At 47.7% G+C, this 20,979-nt stretch overlaps 1 protein-coding gene across 1 annotated transcript in view; it reads right to left on the reverse strand.

The window, feature by feature from the left end:
- Positions 1-20,979, reverse strand: part of PARD6G (par-6 family cell polarity regulator gamma) — a 97,827-nt gene that overhangs the window by 25,085 nt on the left and 51,763 nt on the right. The window contains exon 2 of the mRNA XM_054460801.2: positions 18,799-19,021. Within this exon, the coding sequence (XP_054316776.1) occupies positions 18,799-19,021 (223 nt within the window). The remainder of the gene's footprint in view (positions 1-18,798; positions 19,022-20,979) is intronic.

Consider the following 20,979-nt stretch of genomic DNA (forward strand, 5'->3'; position numbering starts at 1 on the left):
ACCCCAGAGCTTCTAATGGTCCCAGCGGAGTCCCCCAAGGCTTGGCACATGATCCTGCCGGTTGTACACACAGCCCCAGCTCGAGCACTGTGCGGCCACTCTCTCTGCAAGTACTCTCTGCCCGGGAGCCCACTTCATCCTGCTTCATCAGTCTCTGAAGCTGAGAGAACCCCCTTGTTTGTTTCTGCAGACATTCCTCTGCTTCAGCACTCACCGCTCCCCAGACCACAAAGGTGTATGGACTTAGCAAAACCAGTCACAATGATTTTTCTATATCAAAACCAGCCCTAACAATTTTTATACAACTTTTAAATAAAAACAGTGGAAAATACAATAAATAAGTCCTCTAAATAAAGCTGTCGTATAAAGTTTAAATTCCCCAAGTCAGAAGTCAATTGGATGTCTCTGTCTGAGCTGAGAGCACATGACATACAACAAAACCACATGGACAGACACAACCCCGAATTACAATTCCAGTGTCCTGTGCACAGTGATGGCCACACTGTTAAAAGCATTTTAACTCTTGTTTTTACAAACTTTCTTTTTACATATATGTTAGCGGTCAAAGAACTCTGTTTTTCTTGGTCCAAACCAGAGGAAATTTATTGTCCAAACCAGAGGAAATTAAGAACCCACCCCAATGCATTTGCCTCTGATGTGAGAGAAACACCAGGGCTTCAACCAGATGAGGGGCATTTAGGAAAACCCACAGCTAAGGTCACATTCAATGCAGAACACTGGGCACCTCCCCCTAAGGTCAGGAACAAGACGAGGGTGTCCGCTCTTATCCCTTTTTAGCCTCGGCACTGATGGTCCTACGGGAACTCCATGTTGACGCCTCTGAGGAACTGCCGGGCTGCAGTGAATCCAGATGACCTCACAGAAACTCGTATGTGAGCATTCACAGTGGCATCATTCACAGTGGCCAGGAGGTGGAAACAACCCCGATGTCCATCAACTGATGAACCAACGGATGAACAGTGTGACCTGTTCATGCAGTGGGGTCTCAGCCACAGCGGGAGCAAGGCGCCGAAACCCGCAGCGGGAGCAAGGCGCTGAAACAGGCCATGACACAGACAAGCCACACCATGGATGACCCCACGGACACGCCACCAAAGCACCATCACGCTGAGTGACAGAAGCCAGGCACCCAGACCATGCACCGTATGATTCCTTTCACGTGAAATTTCCAGAACAGGGAAATCCAGAGAGACAGAAAGCAGGTTAGAGGTTCCAGGGTTAGGGGTTGGGGAGCGGGGAGAGACTACTTAACAGGCACAGAGACTTGTTTTGGGGTGATGAAAATGTTCTAAAACTGACTATGGCATTGGCTGCACAACTCTGTGAATACACTAAAAAACACTGGATTGGACAACTTAAATGGTTGGATGCTGAATTAGGTCTCAATAAAGCTAAAAAATAAGGTGGCTCCTTCCAGCTTTGCGGGAACCTAACTGCTAGTCCCATGAACTTACCCTCCTAGTTGTTGCAACCTTGAATGCTGTTTAAGAGACAGATTTGTGAGAGAGCCTAACCTTTTCTCTGCTTTTAATCTACTCTCCTTCACCAAATTGGACTAAAATCGACATTAATGAATTACAATCTGAAAGTTTGTACCTTTCCCATACAATCTAAGGGGAGTTACCAGCACACCCCTTGCTCTATCCTTGGATAGTAGAATCTGGTGTGATGTGCCTTGCTAGGAGGAGTGGGTCATTCCCTCGAGCATACAGGTGACACACTCACAGGGTCTCTCACGTATCCTCAGAAGGTGATTTAGTTTTTTTTTAAGAGGCAAAGTCTTGCTCTGTTGCCCAGGCTAGATGTGAACTCCTGGGCTCAAGCCATCCTCCTGCCTCAGCCTTCTGAGTAGCTGGGACTACAGGCATGCACCACCACACCCGTCTAATTTTTAATGTATTAAGAAGTAATTTTAAAATATTAATGAAATTAACTTTTGTTGTCTTTCCTATCTAGTTAAATTTGGAGCCAACATTACCTGAATGTCACACGACCTAGATGAAATTATTCTAGGCACATGACCAGCAGCCCTGGAACACAAGGGACACGCACATGCTCCCACACCCACACACACATGCACCCTCACACATGTATATACCCTCATATATGCTTGCACACCCTCACACATGCATACACCCTCACACACATGCACCCTCACACATGCATATACCCTCAGACATGCTCGCACACCCTCACACACGCATGCACCCACACATGCTCGCACACCCTCACACATGCATACACGCTCACACATGCTCGCACACCCTCATGCACGCACCCTCACACACATGTACTCACACATGCATACACCCTCACACATGTTCGCACACCCTCACACACGCATGCACCTACACATGCACCCTCACACTCGCATATACAGTCACATATGCTTGCACACCCTCACACATGCATGCACCCTCACACACATGCACCCACACATGCATACACCCTCACACAGGCTCGCACACCATCATGCACGCACGCGCCCTCACACATGCATGCACCCTCACACACGCATATACCCTCACATATGCTTGCACACCCACACATGCATACACCCTCACACAGGCTCGCACACCGTCATGCACGCACGCACCCTCACACATGCATGCACCCTCACACACGCATATACCCTCACATATGCTTGCACACCCACACATGCATACACCCTCAAGGCTCACACACCCTCACATACATATGCACCCTCACACATGCGCACACCCTCATGCATGCACCCTCACACATACGCCCTCACACCCTCACACATGCACCCACACACGCGCATGCACCCTCACACACATGCACACACACAGCCCTTGCACACACCCCCAAAGGATGCACACACACATCCCTGTGCACACGTGCACTCATAGCTGCTGCTCTCGATGTGATAATTGAGGGCTACATATAATCACATGTGATACGCAAGCAAGTGCTAATCAGCATTTCGTCTGTAGCTGCTATTCCTCCAGTTTTAAAAGTAACATAAAATTTTACCCTCGGCCCCCCAAATCTGCCTGCTAATCAGTATCTTCTCATCTTTTCTGGTCTTCAGAACCACCTTAAGAAATCAAGGAAGGGCTGGGCGGGGTGGCTCACGCCTGTAATCCCAGCACTTTGGAAGGCCGAGGCGGGTGGATCTTGAGGTCAGGAGATCGAGACCATCCTGGCTAACAGGGTGAAACCCCGTCTCTACTAAAAATACAAAGAAATTAGCCAGGTGTGGTGGCGGGTAACTGTAGTCCCAGCTACTCAGTAGGCTGAGGCAGGAGAATGGCGTGAACCCGGGAGGCGGAGCTTGCAGTGAGCAGAGATTGCGCCACTGCACTCCAGCCTTGATGACAGAGCAAGACTCTGTCTCAAAAAAAAAAAAAAAAAGGAAATCAAGGAAGAATCCACTAAGGGTTACTCTAATGGCCTGACACCAGTGGGGCTGCTCCTAAGGACATGGGGCTGCCTGCTCCAACCTGTTCTCTGGCCCTGGAAGGTCAGTGTCCTGCTCTGCCTGGCTGAGGGGATGGCACGCATAGGTGGGTGCTGTCAGGCTCTGCACAGCTGACTCCCTCCTAGTGAGAAATGTACTTGGAACACCGGGCTTAACTGTTTCTCACATTTTGCTTCAGAGTAGACAGAGCTGTGTCCCTCAGGCTAGACACGAGGCGTGTGTGTGAGAAGGATTCTACCCACCGTGGACACGTGTAACCACTGCGAGCTTCAGCAAGGGGGACACGCAGCATCCTCAAAGCAGCCCTCAGTGCGGCTGGGCTGCTCCGGTTAGATTTAGTTGTGAATCATCGCAATTCAGGCATTGTGGGAGGGTCACGAGGAACAAAGGAGACCCTAGCCCCTTCCCTCTTGGTGTGAACGGGCCCCCCATCCACCTCCTGGCTCCCCTGTGCAGTACCCACAGCACCTACTATGGGAGCGGCACGTGTCTTCACTTGTGGGCTCCACCCTGGCCCAGGGACGACCACTGCTGACCTGATGCTTTGCAGGGTCAGGCACGGTTCAGAGAGATTGCCATAGTTCTGAGAAACGCATCATTTGGCGACTGGTCATCATGCAAACATCCTCGAGCGCACTCACACAACCTGGAGGGTGTAGCTCACTGGATGCCCAGGCTACGTGGAGTAGCCCATTGCTCTGGGGCTACACACCCACACAACTTGTTACTGTGCTGAATACACTAGGCAACTGTGACACAATGGTGAGTATCTGTGTATCTAAATACTTCTAAACATAGATAAGGTGCAGAAAAAATAAAATCTTATGGGACTGCTGCATATGTGCTCCATCATTGACTGAAATGCTATGTGGTGCGTGACTGTGCTCAACAGTAGATGTTACGTGGCACGTGACTGTGCTCAACAGTAGATGTTACATGGTGCGTGACTGTGCTCAATATTTGATGTTAAGTGGTGCGTGACTGTACTCAATATTAGAAGATGCCTTGGACACAGTAATATCCCTCTCATTTTACACTATTTCTAACCCTCCTCAGTCTCTGCTACAGTTTAATTAGATACAATTTTGTTTAATTATGTGGCCCTTCTTGGGTCCCATGGCTGGCCCCACTTGGCCTCTCCCTAAGGGCCTGGAGGTGGCCTGATCTCACTGCCTGCGTCAGGGACTCAGATTCAAAGACTGAACCTCCATGGGTGTCTTGGGGAACAGAGACTTGGATTCCAGTGCTGGTGTCTCTTCCAGCAAGAATACTTTCTCGAGGAGCACAGATGCAGTTCCAAGGACCTAGGCACCTCCTCACGGTGCCTTCCACCTGCAGTCCCCGTCCTGGGCAGAAGTTGCCCTGCCCCAAGTTCTGACGGCCCAAAACCCGGCAGGACTCACCCAGTACAGGCGCCTCGACCCAACTGTGCCAGCACAACCATCCCAGCCCTCCTCGGATGCCCAGTTCACCAGAGGAAGGGTCTCTCCATTTCCCCACCTATTGCTCTTGAGTTTTTATGATGAAGGAAAAAGAAAGGAAACATGGGCCCCTAATTTCCCACACAGATGCAGGGCAGAGTTCACACGGCTTCTCAGGGGTCTGCATCTCAGAAGATGGGCAGCTCTTGGCCAGTCGCCCTGGCCTGGGATGGCCGGGGTACAGCAAGTGACAGGGATGTGGGAGAGACGAGCCCACAAGATGGGCTTGCGGGGAACTCAGGCGGGTGCAATCCCTACCGTTTCCCCACGTTCGTGAGGGAGGTGTGGACTTGCTGGGGCGTCTGAACACAAGAGTGACCTCGGGGGTGAGTGCAGACATGGGAAGAGTAGTGCTCCTCCCAGCAGAGGCAGCAAGGCAGGCGTTGCCCGGCCCGGGCTGCCTGACACACTCTGGGGCAGAGAACCCAGTTCTAGGGGCTGCCCACGTGTCACTTCCAGCCCAGATCTGGCTTCATGGCCTGGTTGTGATTCACCCTGTATTTATACAACACTACAGCAGTTACCAGACAGCACAACTGTAATTGAAACAACCAGAAATAACCGTTGGCAGAAAAGCCCATATTTAGAGCAGACCTCCTTCAGCAATTCCCATGGCCGGCATTCAAGGCCAAATTTTGCCAACACGTCAAACCAACCGTTTTCTTCTTTCTTTTCAAAGGAGATCACAGAAGCCCAACAAAGAGGCCTGGGGCATGTCAACGTGGTCCTCATTGGACTGGCCAATGGTTCCTTCCTAACTCAACCACGGGCCACTGCCCCACCCTAGCTGTGGGACCGTATCTCTGGATGATAAGCGGAGTCCAACACAAACACAACAGTAAGCCTTTCCAGCAGAGGATGCTAGGCAGTTGCTCCTGGGGCTCCTCAAGGGGCCAGCATGAAATACCAATGGGCAAAACACCCTTTTTCCTCTGAGTCTACCACGAGGACAGCTAACTCCAGATGTCTTCTCTTACCCACTAACACCACGTCAGGAGCCCACCAGGCCAGGCAGGTCACCCTGGCCCCACAGTCCTCCCTGCCTGGCGCACAGACCCTCTGGACAAAAACAGCTTCAAGCGCATCCCCTGGGAGTCCCCCATCCATCGTTGAGGCTGTTCTTTCATCTCCCAGATGAGACCAGACCTCTCCTTCCAGAGAGAAGGTCAAGCACCAAGCAGAACTCGATCCGTTTTTAAACACCTAGATAGAGGCTCAAAGGCAAATGAAATACTGCTGTCAGAAGAATTTTTAAACAGCTAGTTTGAAATACCATGTAGGATATGATTTATCTACCAAAGAGCTCATTCTCATAAAGTGTTCAATTCAGTGTTTTTTTAGTATATTCAGGGTTGTGCAACCACCACCACTGCCTAATTCTGGAACATTTCATCACCCCAAAAAGAAACCCCAAACCCATTAGTCACTCCCCATCCCAAGGATATGACTTTCAATAGGTTCACAGATTATTCCAGGGTCTATTCATACAATTTACAAGCAAAAGTGAGCACAGATTCTTATTCTCTCTTTTTATTATAAGGGTCATGTATCATATACACCATTCTACCCCATGTTTTCTGCTTAATATCGTCAAGAGCCTGGATTTTAAAAAAGAAACGACCCAAGCCACCTTCTGGCCATTTCTAAGAAGCTGTCCAGTGTACCGGCAACAATCTGGGCTCAGGTGGATGAACCCACCAGAGGCCAGGGGAGGGTCCTGAGGGCAGAGCCTCCCCAGATGGGCAAACTCTGGCAGGCCTGAGAGGGCTTCTGTGTACACTGCCTCTCGTCCAGAGTCTGTTCCCAGTGGGCACTCTGCAGTCCAAGGAGGTGTCCCTTTAGGCCTCTGACCTGTATAATGGGCCTGATGTGCACAGGCCCATGATTCCACCCATGACCGCCTGGCACACAGCTGCTTCTCCACCTGTAAGTCCAGCTGTGGGGAGGAGGCAGGAAGCAGACCCAGACACAGATCCTGGTCTGTCACCTGATGGCCATGTGGCTCAGCCTCTCCAGGATTCAGTTCTGTCCTATATAAAAAAGGCAGCCACCCCTACCTCTGAGAGGAGGTATTGGAGACCATGGATTGGAGGAGTGCAGGGCAGGTGGGCAGCCATTGGTAGAAGGTGGGCTTAGGAGGCCTACAGAGAGAACGCCTCTGACTCCTCTGTGAGGCCCTGCAGCCCCTGGAACTCTTTCTTGGTCTCCAGGCAATCAACAAAATCACCATCCATGAGCAGGAAACAGAGCTCATTAAATCCCAGCCTGAAACAACAGATCCAGAACCTATTTGCTCAAATTCTCTGTGAAATGTGCAGGGTTTCTGCATCTCCCTCCACCTACAGCCCTGGGAACGACCCACCAGGGGCCAGATGTTCTGGAGGCTCCATTCTACTCCTCTCATCCGACAGTAAAACAACCGTGGCACTGCCAGGTGGGAGAATTCACTGGCTCCGTAACACCGGGTGGATGAGCATTTTAACAGTAACAAAGGGTAAAGCAGAAGTTATTTTAATCTCAGAAGTGCCTGGCAATAGGCAGGAAGGTCAGTGAAGGCTTGTTCAAGGGTTTCAGCAGCATATTCCAGGTAACTCTAGAGGATCCAGAGCTGAGCACCTGTTAACCTCAAACTGGCCACCTCCCTAGGACCTGCAGAAGAAAATGTCGGGACAGCAGCTGCCCAGATGCGTGGCCACAGCCCAGGCCTAGCAGAGCTACACGAGGCGATGCCTTTGTAAAATTCTCATCTTTCTTTTTTTTCCTCTGCTCTGCATGGTTCTTTGGGCTTTATCAACCTAGAGGAAAACGCCGCTCAGACTGGGATGGAGTCGTTACTCAAAACACTCTGAGTGCCGACCACAGCTCGCCACCAGGAGCCCCACGTGTGTCCCGGGCAATGAGATGGACATAAATTTTCTGCCGCAGACGACAGACGCAGGCAGCTCAGACATATGAATTTCTACTGGTTCTTTTATCTGCTCACAAGAAATTTTCTTGAAAAATGTTTAAATCATTTAGGTTTTGGTCTATAAGAAAACCAAGTCTACAAGGGCCTATGCCACAATTTAAATATATTTGTCAGACACCTATGTGGGAGCCTTGGACTTGGCCCAGCTGGGTTTTTGGTTCCTCGCCTGAAAAGAAGAAAGCTAGACTGGGTGACCTTTACAACTCCTTCAATTTCAAATTCCTATGATTTTGATACAGCAGGAGACTCAATGTTTATTAACTAAATGTGCTTAGATGTATACGTGTGATAATGAGGGTAGCTAGAAAGAATCGTTTGTTGGGAAAACTGTTTAGGTTAGAAAAGACTTGTTCCAAGATAGGGATTTATTTCCTAGTGCTGACAAACCAGGCTCCAAAGCCAAATCTAAAATTGGTCAAAGGTATCTAACTCCACCTTGATGATTCTGAACATCAAAAATGTGTATTTTCATGTTTTCCATGTACAAGAACGTCAGCGTTAACCACAAGAAGAGTTTCCATTTGATCATTAAGGAGTCACTAAAAACCCTAGTAGGTGTTGGGGTCACAAGACCAGACTGCGCATTCTCTATGAGACACGATATGACAGTGGCCCCTTTGTTCATTCCTGAGAAGCAAGAACATCAATGAACACTCTCCTTTGGTGGTCTCCGAGTCTGACCCCGAGGTGGGGTGCAGTGCAGGCAGAGGGGTCTTCTGGCCTCAGCTCCAGCTCAAGGGGGTCTTGTTTAGCTGCCACTTGGGAGCAGATCTGTTTTGGAGCCCTTAGGTGAGGCCTCAACTGAATGCCAACCCTAACTGAAGCCACCGCCCAGTGGGAGCCCAGGTGACGGGGGAGAGCAGATGCCACGGTGGGAGCCTGAAGCTCTACAATTGCCAAGGCAGCCCCAGGGACCTGTGTGGGGCTGTCATGACACACTGAAGGGTACACCGTACTTTCTGAGCCTCACGGTGGTCCAGAACACCAAAGACAAGGAGGGAAGAAGGATAAGAGTGAAAGAAAAGCACACCTGGCCTGGAGATGAGGGTCAACCAGTCCCAAATCTCCACTGTTCATTATCTCCTCCTCACAGTCCCCACACTGTGGGCAGCGACCCTCCTGGCTCGCCGGCCGTGGAAGCTGAGCTGTCAGTCCTCCCCTCACTCCTGTGTGGAGGGCGGAGGAGAGGTGTCTGCAGGAGAGCTGCTCGGCAGCAACTTCTGGTGGATGAAGCACCGATGTGTCCAAGTCCTCCTGGCCCCTGCTGCCAACATGTCAACACACCACAGAAGACTGACATCTCGAGACAGAACTTGCTTCCTAGTTCAGAAAGGCCCCAAGCAGATGGTGGCTTAGACCTCTGAGCTGTACTCTTTCCTAGGGTAATTTAACTCGGAGACCCACCTGAAGCCCAAGAGGCACAGCCCCTCCTCAGCACTGATGCCAGTATCACAGAAGGCTCGCTCCTGACCCCGACGTCCTCCCCACTCCAGGTCCTAGGAGCCTCTGGCCTGGGGTGTGGTCAGTGCACATGGCCTGGGGAAGGGTCCAGGAGCCCCCCAGAGACTCAACAAACTCCATCAGCAAGGGAAAATTCTTTCATGCTTTCTGAAAAAGTGTAAACCCTCACCCTTTGATTTGAAATTTCTAGCAAGATGATAGATATATCAGTTATAAACATGCCCCAAGGACATTTTGTAGAAATTTATACTTAGAGGTACAGAGCTGTTTTTTGGAGTTTGGCTTCAATGCAACAAAAATACAAAACGCTTTAATGGGTACAGAGTTTCAGTTTGGGAAGATTAAAACATTCTGGAGACAGATGATGGTGATGTTTGTACAATGTACCTAATGTACTTAATGCCCCTAAACTATACACCTAAAGATCGTTAAAACAGTACATTCTATATTACATATATTTTACCAGTATAGAAAGTAAGTCATTAATCTTTGATACTGGTTAATGTCTTGGTGTTCACACTTTGCTCCAGCCAGCATGTGGCTCCGAGTGGACCTGCTGAGGAAGGTGGGAATGCCCAGCATCCCTGCCCCACACACCATGAGGAGTAAACGGCTCCAACTCCAACGGCACCTCTCACCCCAACTCTGCCTGTGTGTGTCAAGTGCCACAAAAACAGTCGGGATTTCTGGGAGCCTGAGTACAGGTGGGATGTGCTGCACATGGTAACCTCCAGGCTGAATCATTTTCCAACAGGAGGGGATGGAAAGTACAGAGATATGGGGCAAAAACAGGAAAAGAAACTGCTGTGCAAGAGGAAATCCAAATCTTGCTTACGTTTCTGGAAAAGAAAAAAGTTCACAGTGGAAATTTTTATGTCTCTGGACTCCAAACTAATATAGGTTTATCATTTCTACAACGAGCTACTTTTCATTAATGTATATTGAACAGGGATCCTCCTGGCCACAGAAAACAACACGGCCTTAATGTGACAGCGCCACTCAATCAATCCTTGGTGCTGAGCACTAGCAAGCGAAATGTGAATCCACTACTGTGAGATGCGTGCCTGTCACTACCTCTGCATCCTCTACCTAAATAAAGGTGCCAAATGGGCCCTAACTCGTGGATACATGAACTAAATTTCAAACTTTAGCTGAGAACTATATTCACAATGTTTGAGCTCTCTTGAAGCCTCAGTGTCATCATGTATAAAAGGAGGAAACTTATATAACTTGGTTTATTGTGAGAGTCACACGATAATTTTAAAAATCCTTGGTTAGCAGTAAAACATTACGTGTGTCTGAGAACATTCTGAATGTTCTCAGGCAGAGGTTCATAAACGTCAACGTGCATGAGCCATGGACATTCACCCGCCCGAGATCTTAGTTCTGTGGGGTAGGGGAGAGCTCTGGACTTTGCATATTTCATAATCCTGGCTCCAAAATACTAGTGCAGGAGGACCCTAGGCCACGTGGGGAATTATTTCTAAGGGTTCCTGAAGTAACAATGGTAACAGAGGTGAATTTTAGGAAGTAAAGGATGTGAACTAGAAAAGAGATGAACATAATTGAGGGGGGAAATGATACCCATGGGAACAGAGAAACCCGCGTGTGAGGTGTCAGCATGAGGAGACCAGGGGCTCAAGTGAGCCCCTCCGAGGGGATGGTGTCCTGCAGCAGAGACGTGACTAGAGACAACCCTCCTGGGCCGACTGCTAGAGAACAGCAGTGCCGCTGTTGCGTCTCGCTGTGTGGCTGGGGAATAAAACAGCAGGAAGAGGAGGGGACAGGAAACCAGCTCTGCCAGCCAGAGTCCCACCCCTGGACTACGAATCACTTGGGCTCGAGATGATCATTGGCCTAATATGAAAAGAAAGCCCCAACCTGTTCCTCCACGCTTGGCCTCATTTCCATCAAACTGCACCCACACAAATGTGTTAATCATCACACAAGCCACTCTGACATGACAGAAACAATGACATGGCCATTTTTACCACACAACACTCTGGCCAACTGACAGGTACAATCTGCTCACGGGCAGCATCCTTTTTGCTAAACTTGAACTCTTCAGACCTACCGCTCCTCATTCACCGAGGCCAGGCTGACAGGAGCGTCCATGAATACAAAATGCCAGGTATTTGGAGTAGGCGGGAATCCCTGTTCCCAGGGCGGGCAGCCATGCACCTGGCCCCACTCGGTGCTATTCTGGCAGGAAAGCAGCCTCCCCCGGCACCTCAGGCCAGACCCTTGCTGGCCTTCAGTGCAGCATTCAAGAGGAAAAATTCAAAGATCAGGAGTTCCTGTCCCACACAATAAGAATCTTCAAAGAGAGAGAGAGATATATATATACATTTTTTTTTCTGGCCAGGTGTGATGGCTCCATAATCTCAGCACTTTGGGAGGCAGAGGTTGACGGATCACCTGAGGTCAGGAGTTCCAGACTGGCCAAAATGGTGAAACCCCGTCTCTACTAAAAATACAAAAAAATCAGCCAGGCGTGGTGGCGCGTGCCTCTAACCCCAGCTACTCAGGAGGCTGAGGCAGGAGAACCGCTTGAACCTGGGAGGTGGCCGTGTCAGTGAGCCGAGACGGCACCAGTGCACTCCAGCCTGGGCAACAGAGCGAGACTCCATCTCAAGAAAAAAAAAAGTAAACTTTTTTTTAAGTAAAAAGAACCAATTCAAACGTTACTCTACAAAAGAGTGGTCCCCTGGCAATATATATATTTTAGTTCAAAATACTCATACCTTTTAACCCAGCAAGAACATTTCCACCAGTTTTCGTTAAAGACAGAACCTCACAAGTATTTTAAAATATACAACATAGTTTATAATAAAATTGTAACAATTTAAATAACAATTAATAAGGACTTGGTTACACTTTGTTAGAGTCATGTAACTGATATGTCCACCATTGATGTGTATCTACATACATCTACAAAAAGACAAAAAATATGGTGGTAGGTTAAAATAATTGCTATGCCATGTATATTATGACCCTGTTTGTGTAAAACTACGTCCAACTAACCGCATCTACAGCGAGAGGCCTGGAATGATTTTGCCAAAATGCAAAAGTCACTGCCTCGGGGTGGTGGGATTGCTTCCATGTCATCTGAATCTTGTTTTACAAATATGTTTTAAACAGAAGAGCTTTTTTAAAAACAACAAAGTTTTATGAAGAATTTAATGATAGGATATGCTTATGATATGTTAGGTCTTTAAAGATAATCCACATTATAAATACATTATGGGTTTAAATGTTAAGAAAAGTAAGAAAATCACAGACTCCAAGCAATATAAACTCTCACTATTTACATACAAGGTGTTTTGCTGGGACTACAGGAGAATACAAGTTAGTCATCTGTTTCCCTCTCTGTTCCCATTGTCTCAACTGGAAGAGAATCAAGGCAGAGAGCAGGGCAGCTGCTCACAGCGCCTGCAGGGCTCGGCTTCATGTGGGCGCCCTGGAGGACAACCGTGGATTCTTCTGGAGGAGGGGCCTCTGGCTCTGTTTCTTTTTGACAAGCTACATCAGCACATTTTCTCCTCCCTCAACACACTCCTACTCTAGCGTGAACGCAGCTGCAGGAATTTCATCTTCTCCACATTCCCACAGTGGAGTGGGAGACTTTTTTCTTTTATTTAAAAAAAAAGAAAAAAGAAAATCCTCCAAACACACAAACTTCCAGGAATCTGTGGCAATTAAAGCAGCAAACATGTCTCATGGAAAACCTCCTACCCCAGAGGGCAAAGCCCATGTTCTGTCTGTTCCCATAAGCACATGCACACAGTGAGGCTAATTCAGCAAAAATATACCTCTTCCCTGCCCCCAAGACACAAAACCTCAAGCCCCTAGGCGGCGTCCGAGGAAAGAGACTACAATGGGGCGTGGAATGCAGAAATTGAATTCTGACGGCTTAACTGAGGGCTTCCTGATGAGCAGTGAACCTTCAATTTAAAAACCAAACATACCTCTAGCTATTTCCCTAAGAATCCAAGAAAAACAATTATAAGCAGGATTTCTATGCTTGATACTTGAAAATCCTGCCAGTGTCCATAACAAGATTCTCAATCATTCCATGTTTTACTTTGAAGAACACCCCTTCCTTTTTCTAGTAACTCACTTAAGTGAAATCATAGCAAAATACACCCCCCATCGGGCAAATTCTGATAAATCAAATAGTTTACAACTGTGTTCTCCTCATTCTAGGAACCCAAAAGAATGCCCAGAATGCCAAGAATAGTTAACAGGTATATGCAAATGTGCAACACTGATCTTAGCTTTAAAAGTAAGGAGTTCAGAGTGCTCTGTACTGAATATCACATTCCCGAGGAGGAGCTACTGACACACCCTACCAAGTCCTGGGCTGTGCCTGGAGGTGAGTAACCACACTACAGGGTATGCTAGCATTTGCAGAGTTTATTTGATGGATAAGCAGGGAAAAGTTACTGTTTGCACTTCCTGTTTATCCTGCTAAAAATAGAAAGAGATGCTCCAAGTATCGACTTGGTTGTACATTCTCTGGCAAGGGCCAGCTTTTCCCAAAACATTCCTGCACCCTGGGGAGGCAGGGAACAGAGAAGCGGGTCCTTAACACACTCTGTATTTGCAACCTAAATATGCAGACTCAAGTCCAGACCCTTGCATCGTGGCCAATCCAATCTGGTAACTGCTGTTCTTCTTACTTAAATGGGCACAGCGATACAGAGAAGGGCAAAGACAGCTGTTATTTGTCCAAGGGAAAAGCCCACGGCTTTTCACAGTCCCGGCCAGATGCAGCAGAACCCTAGCAAATAAAGAAGAAAGGCAGTGAAGGCCTAAGGCTGGGTCCTTTTGCCCCCAAATGCCATGTAGTCATCGAGAGACATCTAGATCATCCCAGGAGAATGAAAGCCAAGTCATTCCTGGCCTGTCGTCTGAGCCCCAAATGCAGCCTCTCTGCAAGTGGGGCTCTTAACCTGGTATAAGCCAAGAGCCCTTTAGCAATCTGATGATGCTAGGGAACACCTTTCTCAAAATAACATTCCTAAGGCATAAAATAAAGCACTGGGGATTATAGAGGAAATTATTTTGAAGACAATTATCAGAATAGTAAAACAAATGTGTGGCACATTACTTTTCTTATTCATGCATTAAATAACAATATGTACCGTTGTTTTTAAGTAATGATTACTGTAAATGATATTTAGGATATTGGAATGCAACTACCACAGGATATGAAAATATCTGTCATTTCTATTGGTAACAAAGTGACAGGCCCAGCTAGTCCCATTGGGCTGTGCTGTGTGCCTTCCCAGTGAGGACAGGGAGGCAGCTGAGGATACCACACTCCTGTGCCCACCTGGGGCACTCGCCAGGCTTGGAGCCCTCTCAGAGAAGCACAGGAAGTTTCCTATTACCAGGGGAAGAGAGGATTTTTTTTAAAGTTTTGAACGAATATGTTTATTAAAAAGTCAAAGTATTCACATATGGAGGATGGCTGAATTTTGGAAATAAAGGCTGGAGATAAACCCAGAAAACCTTACCCAGGGCCATGGCTCAGATCCAGGGGTCTGCTCATCAGCCTGTCTGCCCTGGTAAGGTGGACAGTCCTTTCCATTTTTAACAGCTTTATTCCGAAATAATTCACATAAACTTCACCTATTTAAAGTGTAGAATTCAATGGTTGTTGGTATTTACACAAATCTCTAGTTCTAGAACATTTCTATCACCCCAGAAAGAAACCCCCTCCCTCCCAATTCTCCCTACCTCTCAGCCCCTGGCAACCATGCGTCTATGGATTTGCCCATTCTGGACTTTTCACATTACAGAGGATTCTTGTCACGTGTAGTAGTTTGTTCTCTAAAATTGACATGGCCACTGAATTACTGAGCACGGAACCACTGCTTCCGGGGTAATACAGGGTTAGGTTCCCGTGAGCCTCTGGTCACAACATTTTCATCAATACACAGTCCTTGAATAATGAGAATCAACTTCAAAAGTCATCATACAATATGGGAACTTTTATGTCCGGCTTCTCTCACTCTTAAACATAAGGTTTCTGAGGTTCATCCATCTGTAGCATGTGTCAGCGCATCATTTTTTATGGCTCGATAACATTCCACTGCATGACTAGACACACATGCGCATGTGCACACTTTTTTATCCATTCATCAGCTGATGGACGTGTGGGTTGTTCTCGCCTTACGGATATTGTGAATAATGTTACTATGAACATTCGTGTACTTTTTGTGTGGGTGCATTTTTCCATGTGCTAGTATTTTGCTGAAGGGTTTTTACATCTACATTCATAAAGGAATGCTGTTCTGTAGTTTATCACTGTGTCTTTGTATGGTTTGGAGGAAGAGATTATTTTAAGCAACAGATTAATTTTTCTTTTTTTCTGGGATGGAGTTTCGCTCTGTCACCCAGGCTGGAGGGCAGTGGTGCAATCGTGGCTCACTGCAACCTCTGCCTCTTGGGTTCAAGTGATTCTCCTGCCTCAGCCTCATGAGTAGCTGGGACTACAGGCACATGCCACTACACCTGGATAATTTATGTATTTTTTAGTAGAGATAGGGTTTCATCATGTTGGCCAGGCTTGTCTCGAACTCCTGACCTCAAGTGATCCACCCACCTCAGCCTCCCAAAGTGCTGGGATTACAGGTGTGAGCCACCACACCTGGCTGAGCAACAGATTAATTTTTTAAAACATAATTGTGGGTTTATTTCAACATGTATTAGGAGAATGCTGACTTTTCCTCTGTGATAGTAAATTCCCTCTTAAAATATATTTAAATAAAATACGTCCGTGTGCAGAAAGTTATTAAGTAAATGACAGAGTGGGTACGGCTGCAGTAGGATCTTGAAAATAGCATGACCATGACTGACCCCTCGACACCCCTGCTGCAGTAAAAAGGCTGTGGGATTGAGTGTTGCCTCTCAGGGGCCTCAGCTCTGCCCCAAACGCAAACACACAGATTATTAAACATCAGCACAGATTACTATGCAGGGAGGGTGCCTGACTGTGCACCGGATACAACTGCCCTGACTGCCACCTGGAATGTCGTCATCTTTACAGTCAAATCCACTGAGGACAGCGAGAGGCAGCTCTGATTTTCCCAAAGACAGGACCGAGGGGCCAGTGAAGGGCTTGTCATCAGCAGATTTCGCTATTAAGCTCTGACAACAACCCCAGAGACAGGCACTGCCACCCGTACCACAGATGAGGACAGTAGAGCTCTGCGGGACAAGGCGTGTGTTTGTGTCACAAAGTCAGGGAGAAGGTGGGGTCTGAGTTCAGGTCTCCCTAGCTCCACACTGTAACATGACAGAGAAAGGCAGGGGCTGCTGGCGACACGCTCACGCTATAACCATGAGAGACTTAGAAACCCTGAGCCAGCTAGTTAAACTGGGCTACTACTCTGAGGGCAGAGGAAGAAGGAAAAATGAATGATGAAGACTGAACACAGGGCCCCAGCCAGCAAGCTGGAAAGAGGCAGAGCGTCCGAGCCGCTGCTGGAGGTTAGCACATTCCCATGGGCAACACATAAGCCCACTTTCTGGTCCCATCCCAGCTTTGGTGCATCCCCAGTAGAGGGTGCCAAGACACCTGGGGCCCACCTCCAAAGGGCACAGTGCCTTCTGCTGGCCTTCACCCCAGCTCCACAGTCAGCAGGACAAAAAGACTTGTTTCCTGCGCAATGGGCAACAAAGCCTGTGCGCACATCTGCAGTTTACACCACACCTTCTTCACACCATTGCTCACCCCACACCATGTGAACAAATGCTGTGACCTGGGATGGCAGGGGCACAGCCAGGAACACACCCCCACCCTACGCTCCTGGTCGGGTGGAGATAGACGGCAAACCAGCTCTGGGAGCAATGGACAGAGCACAGAGGAAGCCAAGTAAGAGGACAGAGGACGACAGGCAGAGGGGAACACGGGCTCATCAGATGAAGCAGCTGAGACCAGGCCTTCCTGAGAAGGCAGCCTGTGAACAGATAAAGACACCCAGGCAACGTGAAGGGGTAGAGAGTTCCAGGGCAGGGGGCAGGGGGCACAGGCCTCCATTCCAGGACCAGCCACGCAGCAGGTAGCCACTGCAGAGGGCAGCATACAGAGGACCGAGGTGTGGCATGCTGGAGGCACTACAGAGCCATGCAGACAGCGAGGGTCCTTGCCCCCAGCAACCCCGAGGGACTGATGCGGAAGCTGAAGCTCAGCCCGTCCCCCAGGCCACTGTGAGGAAGTGACAGCTGTGTTGACTTCTCAGCACCATCGGCAGGATACCCAGGCCCAGCGAGAACTGCAGATGCAGAGTGTTCTGATCTTGTGCCAGAGAATCTGTCTGAAGTGAGGTCAACGAGTCTCCTGCCGTTCCCTTCATCACCACAAATGGGAATAACAGCCATAGCTAGTATTTACAGAGCAGGGACGAGGAGCTGGCGGCACGCTGCTCAGCATCACCCTCACAGAAACTGGATGGGGGCTACTATGAGGACCCTCATTTTGCAAAGCAGGACGCTGAAGTGAAGGAGGCCTCGTCTGAGAACTCGCCCAGCCTGCCTCCCGCCCAGCACCCTGCTGCTGCTTCCTCTAGTCTCAGCTCAGGCTTTCCTCCGGGAAACCTCTCCTAGCTGTCCCAGAGACTCTGGCAGCAGATCCATGAGGGCAGACAGGGCACACTGCAACCTCACTTTGCAAGTGTCACCACTGGCTGCTTGGTTCCTCAAGGTGGTCAGTGTTCACCACGTGCACCGTGGGGCCGCCCAAAGGAAAGGCAGTCAGTTATAAAAATGCCATTTCCCAATATCAAGCCTCACCTGCAGGTGCTTCTTTCTTTCAGCGTATTATTTTGAAACAACAAAGTTCTCCGAAGTTTGGAGATGGAAAAAAAATCTAAATGCAGTTCAGAGACGTGAGCAGTATGAGGTCCCACAATACGTCAGCAGCAGGGCACCCCTTCCCTTTCAGCCATTAACCTATGTTAGTAATTTATTTTAACATAAAATGATATTATTAGTTATAGCGAAACTGGGCCTCAGAGGTAAAAGTTAACCGAAGTTATCATCGAAAGCTAACATGCTCCCTCCTCCTAACGAGATGATGGGAAGCATGCACCATAATGCCAAGTTTCATTCTGAGGCCACCGACTCAAGCCTCCTTATCACTGAGTTATTTCGCTTCTAGTTAAACGACTGGAAATATCAATATTATTCTTTCTTCAATATTTAAAAGTCAGAAGTCAATACCATTTAAAGTAGAAAACACAGTTTAGTATTTTGTCTATTAATGTTGATCAAACAATTTTTAATTTCTTTAATCTCCTACTACAGGTTAGAAAACAGAACCACATAGTCCTGTAATGACAGAAAAAATTGAAAACTATATTTTAAAAATGATTGCTCAACAAGACCAGCCAGCCACTCAACCACTTCAGTACCTCGTTTCTGGATGAAGACCCTGAGCAGGGGATTTGCACTAGAAACCGCCTTGCAGAAGTTGTCATCATTGTTGATGGGCAGCAGGTCTCCGTGCACATCTGCATAGCCAATAGTTACATCACTGTTGGAGATATGGTGGGTGTGCACAACCAGCTTGTAGAAATCTTCAAACTTCCCAGGCTTATGACGGTCCAGAGAGAACCTTCGGAATTCCGCCCCAAACTACAATGCAAGAGACAGGGGTGGGATGGGGGGAAGGCATTAATAAATACCATAGAAATATCCAGAAATAAGGTGTGGTTAGTGTACTTAACAAACAAGTATTTATATTCCACATTTTCTTTAATCAATCATCCACTGATAGACACGTAAGTTGATTTCATCTTTGCTATTATGAATAGTGCTGGAATGAAGCTACAAATGCTTTTAATACGATTTCTCTTCCTTTGGGTAGAAACACAATAGTAAGACTGCTGGATCCAATGGTAACTGTATTTTCAGTTCTCTGAGATATCTCATACTGTTTGCTACAGAGGCTGATGAATTTAAAATGTTGTATTAAAAAAATAAAAGGAAAAGTATTTATTAATTCTCCACAAGGGCCTGGGGAGATAGTGACAAACAGCTCAGTTCTCACAGAGCTCACAGTGACTAAATAAGAAATTATAACACAGGAAGAGGGACCCTAAACAACTAAAAGCAGTAGTGACTCAGGCAGCAGCTCTCTCATCCACAGTGACTCAGGACGGCCCTCTCGTCCACACTGACCGAGGGACAGCTCAGTTATCAACACAGATGAATATCCTGAGGACAGGATAGGACAGGCTGTGTAGCTCATGTTGTAGGAAAAAGCAACATCAACATTAATGTAAATTTTTTGGGTGGCATGAAAGGAGAACCTTTCCTCAGCAAGGTCCCTTGCCTCATCTGTGGTTGCTGAGGGGCATCTGCACAGCTTGGGCAGGGCTTAGGAAACTCAGAGGCAGGAGAGGACGCAAGGCCGGATGAAACCTCGGGACTGTTTCCAAAGGCAAAAGACCATTAAGACCTTACGGGTCTTAATTTTAAGCTAGGAAGTGTCTTCATTTGATTTGTATTTTAGTAATGGTTACATTTCAAAAGGATCAGAAGATCAGAAGTAGAGGTGAAATTGCAAGAATAAAGGAACCTGGTTAAAATCATACAAGTCCAAGGGAGACAAGATGATGGTCTGGTCTCTTTCCTAAAGGCGGCATGTACACCCCCCTCAGGAGCTGTCATTAGGTGGTCCAGGTTTGGGAAACATCTAGGAACTAAGCTCTTTTCCAGTAGACCCTAACCCTGGCTCAGATGCCCAAGAGCTGCCCGCAGAGCTCCAGGATACCCTCCAAGAGAGGACCCCAGGGGGACACGAGGTTAGGGTCATGCCCAAGGGTTCTGGCTCCTGTCATTCCTCACTTGGCAATTAGGGACCTTTATTCATCAGGTGGTACATATACAGTTGAAAACTAATTATATTGGTTCCAAAATATACACAAATAAAGTAATGTTTATGGAAAACTAGTCATTATATCATCTAGACATTATATGAATGAGTCAGGGAAAATCGTCTAAGATCAGATGTGTTTGCGCCAGGATCACCTGGAGGCCCCCCAGAGTTCTGGATTTGACTGTGCTGAGGTACAGCCTAAGAATCTGCATTTTTAACAAGTTCCTGAAAGAGCTGATGCTATTGATCTGGGGCCACACACAGAGAACCACTGGTTTTACGGGAATCAGCCACGAGACCCTAACCTCGGTACAGCCTAAGAATCTGCATTTTTAACAAGTTCCTGAAAGAGCTGACGCCATTGATCTGGGGCCACACACAGAGAACCACTGGTTTTACGGGAATCAGCCACGAGACCTTAACCTCCACAGATTCTCTGTGAAACTGAACTGCTCAAGAACAAATCTCCTTTTCTACCTCCCTTTCAAAAAGCACTTCCCCCAGGTTACCAAAAGCAAAACAAACCTCTCACCCATCGTGCACTGCCCTCAGCAATTAAAAAAAAAAATCTCCAGGGCTTACAACAATGGGACAATTCAAAATACTGGCTTGGGGCAGGCACGGTGGCTCACGCCTGTAATCCCAGCAGTTTGGGAGGCCAAGGCAGGCAGATTACTTGAGGTCAGGAGTTCAAGACCAGCCTGGCCAACAT

Source organism: Pongo pygmaeus, chromosome 17 (genome assembly GCF_028885625.2).
Source record: "Pongo pygmaeus isolate AG05252 chromosome 17, NHGRI_mPonPyg2-v2.0_pri, whole genome shotgun sequence".
NCBI lineage: Eukaryota > Metazoa > Chordata > Mammalia > Primates > Hominidae > Pongo > Pongo pygmaeus.